Below are 9,969 nucleotides of genomic sequence, written 5' to 3'. Positions count from 1 at the left end.
CTCGGCTACATCATTGAAATGTCCTTTGCCGATTTGACCAGGTACAGCAACCAGCTTTTCGCTTACTGCCTTCCCAATCTTGTAGCTAGACCAACAATGGTTTTATGCTTGAATCCTGGCTCCACAATGGTTTTATGCCCCTTGAATCTTGGCTCCACAATGGTTTTATGCTTGCATTCATCACCACTACATTATACTTTACATTATTCTTTAAACAATTCTGATTGGTCATGGTGGGATTGAATTGTATTTTTATTGCCAAATTTTGAATTATTCATGTAACTTCTACAATTTATAATATTTTTTTAATAAATAAATAAATCAGATGCTATTACCATTTACCTTTTTCTAAGAATATCCTACAAATAATATTACTAAAAAAATTCTGAGAAGCACCAAGACCAAGCACCAATTAAGCAAACGCCAACACCAACAGCACCAACAGGATAGAAAGAGAGCAGAACATTTCAAACCCAGCAAAATTAGCAGCAAATTGCCATTAACAAATTAGTTCTATGCATAAATTGGTCTAAAATGTTGAAATCAACCCCATTTTTTCTCCCAAAAAAATGAACGAAAAAATTTCATTAATGAGTGATCAAATTTCAAGGGAAGAACAAAATCCAAGTTTGTAAACTATGTTCCATACTTTGAAAATGCAGTTCCATCCTATCTTCCCAGAATATATAGTGATATTTCATTTGTAAGCAGAGGAATACAATAAAACCAGAGGAAACACAAGCAACCAGCAAGACCCAAAAGCATTCACAATCACCAATCAGGTAGCAAGCGGCAGGCTGATGTGTACCAGTCAACCTCCAGCATAAAAGGCCAGAGAATCGCATGAAGGAAGTGGTGAGCAACGCATGCTTCAAGCCAAGAAACAAAGCCTCCTGCGATAAACTCCTACTCCTGGGCAAGGATGCTATAAAATTAATTAATTAATTTTATCACTTTTAATATGAATCATTTTTCTCATTGGCACAGTAAAAGAAAAAAGTCAAAAAGGTTTGCCAGCTCAGTAAAAAAATGATTAGTCAATTTCAATTTTAGCTTTCTTTTATGTGTGGGGCTGATTTGGATATGCTTTTGCTTTTACTAAATTTTAAAATATAAAGCATAAAGATTTTTTCTTGGTTATGTTTTTAGCTTTTGTAAATATAAAATATATTTTGATAATTTTAATTTAGTTTTTCTTTAAAAAAAGCTATAAATTATAATAATGCTGGCAACACCCATAAAAAACGCCATACCCTTTTGTCTCACTATCAAACTTATATTTATTTGAATTATATGGATATTTTTGGCATCAATTAGGACATAAATTGATTTGATTTGTCCAAACTCATCTTCCTACAATTCAAAGGATAAATCATGAAGGTAGAATCAAGTTGGGTCAAATGGTGGCATAATGCATTATCTAGTGGCCACTGACCCACTTCTTTTTTTTTTTTTTTTCTTTTCCCATAAGATTAAAGTCTTATTTGGTAGGATTTCTATGAAGATAACAGTTTCTTTTTTTAACTTCAATAAGAGGTTTTTTTTTTAACTATTTTTGTTCAAAAATCTTATGATTATTTTTTAAAAAAGCTTAATATAGAAATTAGAAAAATGTTGTTCGATTGTGAAAACTTTATTTTACATATATTATCCTTTAAAAATTGTGAGTTTGATTCAATTTTAACTTCTAATTAAAGTAAAAAATAGGAAAATATTCCAAACACACTCCAATTATGCTTGTATTGGCTTCTAATTTGAATTAAAATAAATGTGAAAGTATTACTAAGACTTCAAATTTTAATGAAAGTCAAAACATTTTTTGTCGGCTGTGTTTGCTTTTAGAGAAAATTGAGGAAAAATATAATAGAAAAAAAATAGAAAAAAAAAAGAAGATAAAAAGTGAATGAAAATTAAAAAAAAATTCAATTAATAAATAATTTATATATTATTATTATTATTATTTAAACTCATTTCCCTTAGTTTAATGATTAAATAATTTAAAATATATAAATATAACTAATTTTAATTATATTTAATTTTCTTCATAATTTTCTATCATAAAATCAAATACAAAAAAAAAAAAAAAACTATTTTTCATATTATTTTTCTCCTATAAGTTTTCAATAAAAATCTGACCTTAGGAACGATAATGCTCTTATTTGAGTTGATAAGGTTTTATGAATTTCATATCATTTTTCTTTCTTTATTATTATTATTATTTTGGCATTCGAATGTAGAATATAGCAAAAAGAAAATTTAAAAAATAAATTTAATTTTAATTTTTAAAAATTGAAAAAATATATTAGATAGTTCTAACAAAACAAGTAACAAAAATTTTAAAATAAAATTTTAATAGATTAGGTATCAATTTTTGTTTTAATTTTTGAATTTAGCGTTTTTTAAACCTGTATTACAGTCTTGTTGGCAAATAAATAACAAGACATAGAAACTAACCTTTTTTAAACCTGTATTACAGTCTTCTTGGCAAGCTCTATAAAAGCCAATCCTCCTCCTCATCATCATCATCTTATATTCAACTGTTTCTCTCTTCATCATCTTCTTCTTCCTTCTTCTTCCTCTGTAGCTAGCTGCTCTCTCAATTTATTTCAATCCCCCATCTTTGCTCTCTGGTTGGGTTTCTCTCCATTAATAGCACCACAGTCTTGCTGTTTTTTTTTTGTTCATGGACTTTATTCCGGGTCTCCCGGACGACGTTGCCCGCCAATGTTTAATTCGCGTTTCTTATGAAAACTTCTCCACCATCGCCGCGGTTTGTAGGGTTTGGAAGAATGCATTGAAGTCAGCGCTAGTGTATGACGTGGCAAAGGATTAGTGGGCCCCACTGCCTGACATGGCAAGGGAGAGCGATGAATGCAAAGGAGTATTCCACCGTGGTAAGTTTCATGTCATGGGCGGGTACTGCACAGAGATGCAAGGCAGGTTCGAGAGGAGCGCGGAAGCCTTCGATTTTGCCAACTGGGAGTGGGACAAGGCAGAGGAGGATTTCCTGGAAGACAGCACGTGCCCGAGGACCTGCGTGGACGGTGGTGACATGGGGATGTACATGTGTCATGCGGGTGAGGTGGTGACACTGCAGGACTCCAGATGGCAGACAGTAGACAGATTGCCAGCTGAGATTCGCCACACAGCTTACATGACAACATGGGAGGGGAAGCTGTTAGTGATTGGGTGCAGAAGCTTTGGTGAAGCCCATGTGGCGTACATGTTGGATTTGAAGAGTCGCAGGTGGAGGAAATTGGTGGCGCCGGAGGAATTTTGTGGTCATGTTCAGTCAGGTTGCTGTTTGGAGATCTAAATGCTCCGGAATGAAAGCTCTCTTTCATTCATCAGTTGGTGCCAAAACCATTGCACAAATAAACCTTTTTATTGGGGAAGAAATATGCTTGAGAAAAAGTGATCACATTTTGAGTCCTCAGAACTCTGCTTATACTTCCACCATTAACAACCTCAAATGTTAAAATCAACCAGTTTTTCTCACAAAACATTTCAATCCACGACCGGTGAAACTTGTTTTCGTAACATAACACTTGACAGTGGGATATCAAACTCAAGGAAGTAAGCGGTGCTCTGGTATATGAACCAAAGCATGTGGCTATGTTCATAGGATTATATCACATACACACACCATCACTATTACAACAATCCATCCCATCTCCACGTAGGATCTGGTGATAAAATATTTGTAAGCAGAGGAAACATAATCAACCTGCTGAAGCCCTAAGATCCAAAAGCATTCCCATATCACATCCGCATTGACCCAGCAGCAGCATACTAGCAGCTTCAGACCCACCACACTGCACCGGCCTCAACAAATTAACAAAACAAAATCCACCCAACATCAAAAGCCAAAGGCTGCCCACAGAATCCAGTCCCTGAGATCCAGAAACAAAGAGGATGCTGCAACCATCATAAGTACACCAACCTTTTCAGCAGTCTCAGCACCATGAAATATCAATGCTCTGAGAATCAGCATTTGCGCCTCCCTGATGAAACATACCAGAGACCTCAGACCAAACCCAGATTCCAAGTAGAAGGAAAAAGAGCAGGACATCTCCAATCAGCAACACAGTCTATATAAAGAAGATGAAAACCCGGCTGTTGCCAGAACTTCTAGAACAAGCCCCAACCCTGAATGCAACAAAAAGAGAAATGAAAAAACGAAAATAGAAAAGCAAAAAGTGATCAGAGCCAACCAGATAGAGGTAACTTAACAATAGAAGAGATATTACCCTTGTAAGTGAAGTTGGTCCTGGTAAACACATCAAACAAGGCAAAAATTCTTTAATGGAATATCTACAACTATAGTAGTTGTGAAACCCTGTTTTTCAGCTTGAAATATATGGAGCTAAGTTGAAACGAAGTTGATCTGTTTCTATTTATAGATTGAAATCCATCACAAAAATTAAGACAAATAAATAATATAGTTTAAAACTCTGCATTATTTTCATGTTCTCAAGTAACCAACAGGGAATGTCATCCCATTTTTAAACAATAGACCTCCTTCAAAGTGCCATCTGGGCGAACCTTTTATAACAATTATTTCACAAGGGACAACTAGAATTGAATTACCCATCCAAGATCTTGGGGGCAGGACCATGATATAGAAAGGGGTGTAGATTTGGCTTTGTTTGGATCTCGAAAGACTCAAAGCAATATAGAAGAGAATGAAAATAAAAGGGAAAAAAATAGATTGAAAGTTATTAGGACTAGGCAGAAAATTATGGAAGTAATCTATATAACATAAAAATTAATTAATACCTGAAAGATGGATAGAAATTAATTTGATACCAACTGTTCCTGCATATCATCATCTATGCTGCCAGTTTCAGACTCCTCTGCAAAATATGCTTCAGCCTCATGGACTTGGAAGTATGGAGTAAAACAGTCCTTGATGGTTTCATCTTTCCACTTCAACTGATTCCACCAACTTGTCTCTCCTTTAATTTTCTTAAGATTGTTGTTCAAAGTGTTGGAATCGAATGGGAGGCTCCTTAAGCTTTTGCAATCATACACCTTGATGATTTCAAGCGAGGGAAAGAGCAGAGGATGCTGGTAGATGCTCTTCAATCTTGGCAGTCTATTGAGCTTGAGGCATTTGAGCCTTGAGAATATGTCCAATTTTTCCACAATATCATAAGCTCCGTGATCATGGTGTAGTACTAGTTCTATTGATTCACAATCTTCAACATAAAGTTCTTCTAGACATGAAGCATAAACAACCCATGTTAAGTCTAACAATTTTGAACAATTTTTTATTCTTATGTAACGGAGGCTGTAAATGTATTGCTCCCTTGCAACATTGTAGTTTGAGAGACCAATAACATCATTTTGTTTCATTTCTCTTTCCATACTTACTTTCACATCATCACAATGGTCTACTTCAAGCTGAATCAAATGCTCCATTCTTTTTAAAAACAAAGATGATAGTTCAAGTGTGATTACATCCCCCCATTTATGTAACTGTAGAAGCCTTATACACCTCTGTAATTTGTGGCTTCTCTTTAATTTGTTCAATGAAAGAGCACTAGATATGGTGATTCCTATCTCATTGATGTCATTCAAGGACTCCAACTCCTCAAGCAAGGTTTCAACTCCACTTAAAATATTGGTGTTCCAAATGTCGAACAACTGTAAAGATATGAGATTTGATATCAAGTCTTGTGGGATAGTTACAGAGAATTGCATAGAATTCAAACGTAGAATCATCAAATTTTTCAAATTTTTTAGCTCAATGGGCAACTCTCTTATTCTTGTGGGTTCCAAATTAAGATATCTCAAGCCATTCAATTCACCAATCCCAGTAGGTAACTCACTTAAATTATCATTCCCTGCCAAATTCAAAACTCTTATTAGAGGCATAAATTGAAAGAATCCACTCGAAAATTTCGTCAACTTATGACATCCCTCCACAAATAAAGTCTTGAGATTGGGACACACCAATGTTTCAAGGAACTTCTCAACATTCGGATACCAAAATGACATCTTCTCCGTCTCTTTCAGTTCTAAAATTTCTGTAGCTTCCTTCAGCCTAAAAACATCATCGTATACTACAATTTTGTTCTTTTTCTTCCCACATTCACCATATAACCATAAAGCCATGTCGCAGACCACATCATGTGTCTTAACCCTTTTTTCTCTTGAACCGCAACTCTCCAACAAACATGTATGCCTTAGTTTTTTAATAATTTTATACCCTTGATTACGCGCTTCATGTATGTCATGAACTTCACCCAAAAATCCCTCTCCTATCCAACATTCTATAAGGCTTTCAATATAAATCTCCCAATCCTCAGAGAACAAAGAACAATATGTAAAACAAGATTTGATGGCATTGTCAGACAATTTATCATAACTAACTTTTAATCTATTAAACAATTCATCTTCCACACCTGAAATTTCAGCTGGAAATTTGCTCAAATCTTGTATTACCTTGTCCCAATTTGAGGGATCTTTCTCACCCACCATGGCTCGCCCAACAGTAACCAAAGCGAGAGGTAAACCTTTGCACTCTTCAACAACAATCTTTGCAAGCCTCGGTATATGTGGATGAGACTTTAATGTTTCTTCTCCTACCTCCTTCTGAAACAAAGTCCAAGCCGCTTCTGACGACAAACATGCCACTCCTATACTCTTCTGAGCTTTCATTTGGTGGCACACATCCTGTGATCGGGTCGTGAAAACTATCTTGGACTTATTTTGAGCATCGGGATGTGGAACCCCCATTTCTAGGAGATCAAGTCGCTCTCAGATGTCATCCAACAACAACACGAACTTCTTTGTTTTCGGAACTCTCAGTATTTCGACAGCCTTCTCCTCCTTACTGCTTCTACTTTCCCATATATCACGTGGGATTTGTAATTTATTCCAAATAACTTCCTGAATTTTTTCAATGTTGGACGATTTTGACACCACAACCCCCATTCCATATAATCCCATAATTCCCACTTGTGGATCTTTGAGAAACCCACAGATTCTGCCATACGCCAATTCTGAGCCCACAGTCTCCTCCATGGGCAGTTCATCTACTAGAGGACGAGGCAGCATCTCGGCTACAACATCGAAATGTCCTTTGCCGATTTGACCAGATACAGCAACCAGCTTTTCGCTTACTGCCTTCCCAATCTTGTAGCTAGACCAACAATTCCTGGGACAGCATCCGAGACATCTCTTCTGGATTTCTTGATCACCCTTCTGCAGAATTTCTTGAACTTCTTTCACCATGTCTTCTACTTCACAGATCCAGCCACCCACTTCCTTTCTGCGCCTCATCTGTCGTTGCTCTGCACCTTCAACCCTTTCCTTCACATCTTCATACAAGTTGTTGAGATCCACCATTTCCTTGCTCAAGGCTTGGAGATTTTTCTTCAGATCACGAATGTAGACGGTATGCTTGGAGATGTGATCATAGAAGCAGGGGACCAGACCCACGATTGAGCTCAGGAACTCCATGGCTTTCCGGAAGTAACAGAAAAAAGGATTAGAATTCAGCCAAAGATGGAACAAAGATGAATCACTGCACTTTGTGAATTTGAAAAGTTCAGATTTGAAACTTGAGTAACATGGGAGACAGGCCACCACCAACAAAATGATTTTCCTTAATTAACACCAAGTGGATTTTTATTGTATAGATTAATTGATTGACAGATGGAGATCACTTGCAAATGTATTTTTCTAGGCACCAAGTGGGCTCTAAATATAATATTCAAAGAGCTTTGGGAGAAGCAAATTTTGGTCCATCCAGCGATGAGACACGCACATGATAATATGCCATTGTTAGTTTTAGCCGAGGCTCCACCACTTCGTTAACTTTCTACTCTCTTCCCTCTTGATTCCACGCTTTCTGTTGTATATGATTTTTAATTTTGTAAATTATTTGTCCCTTTCTACATGTGAACATAACGAAATTTGTATTATGAGACAAAGTCTCATTAATAGGTTTCAATTGTCGTTTAAATATCTTTGGTGGTGGTTTGCTTTTGTATTATTATCGGGGTGGGTATTTAAAGGAAGCCTGGGCCCAATCAGATGGGTTGGAAAAATATAATTAAATCAAGGGTAGATTTGAGATTTTGTTTTAAGACTTTGATTCCGTTCGATAATACTTTTAAAAAATATTTTTAGTTTAAAAAATGTTTTTGAAAAAAAATTAAGTGGTAAAATTTTGAAAACACTTTTAAATAAATGAGGAGTCCGTTTAGTAATAATTTTAGGAAGTGTTTTTAAATTTTTTTATATTTAAAAATTTTTATCATTTAAATGTTAGATAAAATAAAATTGTTTTTTAAAGTCATTACCAAACTCAACTGAAAAATCACTTGTAATGCCTCTTAAAAAAACATTTGATAGGTAACTCTCTCAAAAATACTTTTAGAAAAAATGTTTCTACTAAAAACACTTAAAAAAACCGGCCAAACACATATTTTAAATTGTCTTATTTTATATATATATATATATATATATATATATAGTCATTATGGTTTTATAGTTATTCTTGTTGTGTCACCTTAATTTCTCTTTTGCTTTTTCCAATACATGTAAAATAAAAATAAAAATTAATTTTCTTAAAATAGGAAAGTAAATTTCCATAGATTTGAGATGAAGATGGGAATATGTTTAAAAAAAATAAGAACAAGTCTAGTTATGAGCGACTAGTTCTAACCTTGGGTCATTAGCATTCTCAATTACACAACCTTAAATTTTGATAGGCATTATTGAAGAAATTAAGGTTTAGGGTTTCCATATTTTCATGATGTCATTTTTTTTTTTGCAAGAGTTCATAATCTTTTATATTCATCTTATGTGCAGAGCTTTCAAATACAATGTTCTCAAAATTTTATTAGTCATTGAATTGACAAATTATTGCATTACAATTTCTTGATTGAATTGATGATTCAAGTGATTGAAACATGATATCCGCATGACAATATGGATATCTAATTCATATATTATTCAATTTAAAATAATATAAGAAGTTAAAATTATAAAAATAATTAAAAGATTAAAAGATTATTTTTTTTTAAATATATATCTTGTAACATCATTTCTCATTTATTTAGTATGGGGGAGGGGATTGGTTTATGATTGTCATACTTGGTTTTATACCAATTTGTGTAGAGTTTTTATTTTAGATTTAATATTATACTCATTATTTTGTTATATTGTTATAATTGTATGAAGACTTTTGTTCATGTTTATCCTAGAATTGAAGGTGGATAAATATGAAAAATAAGATCGGATTAGTCCAATTTGTTATCCAATTAGTCAAATTAGATGCTTCAATCCAATTCTCAAAATATTGTTCAAATGTGCTAAATTATCTTAAATATAAAAATTAGACATAAAATTATATTTTTAATAATAAATAATAAATATTGGGCTTGAATTACAACAATAAATACATTATATTCGAATTTTAAACCATGCTCAATGGTTCCTTTAACCATCTACTTGATAATTTTAGCTTTTCGAATTTAATGAGATATTTTTGAATAAGAGATTTCACTTTCGAGTAATATTGACTAATTATAATTTCATCATGTGAAATTGATAGTAGTTCATTCTCCAATATGAACTATAATTAGACAATGCAAATACATTTCATACATGTATTTAAACAAGTTAAGTGAGTTAGATAAGTTGAGTGATCAAGTTCCAATACAATCCATTTAGCAAATGAGTTGACATAATTATTATACGGATATGATTACACCTTATTCAAACCTGCTAAAATTCATATAATTTTCGAATGGTGTTATTTTGGCTTATCAAAATTGCCACCTATTTATATAACTTTAATAATTTTACTTTCAACTTAATAATATACAAAGAGGTTGTGAAGCAATCCTCGGTAGTTAATGGAGCTTATCATGGAGCTTGCTAGTGATCCAACTCACTAGCAAAATTTAATAAACCATCTCTTTATTTTTCATGAACTTGATATACATCCTT

The 9,969-nt window shown here is 33.8% G+C and overlaps 2 protein-coding genes across 3 annotated transcripts; one reads left to right on the top strand and one right to left on the bottom strand.

Annotated features, from left to right (window-relative positions):
- The first annotated feature begins 2,790 nt into the window (after positions 1-2,790).
- LOC104880304 (F-box/kelch-repeat protein At1g80440-like) lies at positions 2,791-3,400 on the top strand. Its single transcript, XM_019222365.2, has one exon. The coding sequence runs from the start codon at positions 2,852-2,854 to the stop codon at positions 3,314-3,316; it is 465 nt and encodes a 154-aa protein (XP_019077910.1). The 5' UTR covers positions 2,791-2,851; the 3' UTR covers positions 3,317-3,400.
- Positions 3,401-3,473: 73 nt separating this feature from the next.
- LOC100263444 (disease resistance protein SUMM2-like) lies at positions 3,474-7,786 on the bottom strand. Of its 2 annotated transcripts, none has more exons than XM_059739506.1 (2): positions 4,780-7,786; positions 3,474-4,149 (listed from the first exon to the last, which is right to left on the bottom strand). In XM_059739506.1, the coding sequence occupies exon 1, from the start codon at positions 6,742-6,744 to the stop codon at positions 4,798-4,800; it is 1,947 nt and encodes a 648-aa protein (XP_059595489.1). In that variant the 5' UTR covers positions 6,745-7,786; the 3' UTR covers positions 3,474-4,149; positions 4,780-4,797. The 2 variants fall into 2 exon arrangements, with proteins under 2 accessions (XP_059595489.1, XP_019077909.2); XM_019222364.2 differs by having other exon boundaries at positions 4,780-7,785.
- Positions 7,787-9,969: the final 2,183 nt, after the last annotated feature.

The sequence above is a fragment of the Vitis vinifera genome, chromosome 9 (genome assembly GCF_030704535.1).
Source record: "Vitis vinifera cultivar Pinot Noir 40024 chromosome 9, ASM3070453v1".
NCBI classification, from domain to species: Eukaryota; Viridiplantae; Streptophyta; class Magnoliopsida; order Vitales; family Vitaceae; genus Vitis; species Vitis vinifera.
The sequence above is the reverse complement of the archived record's forward strand: the minus strand, read 5'-3'. Positions and strand labels throughout refer to the sequence as shown.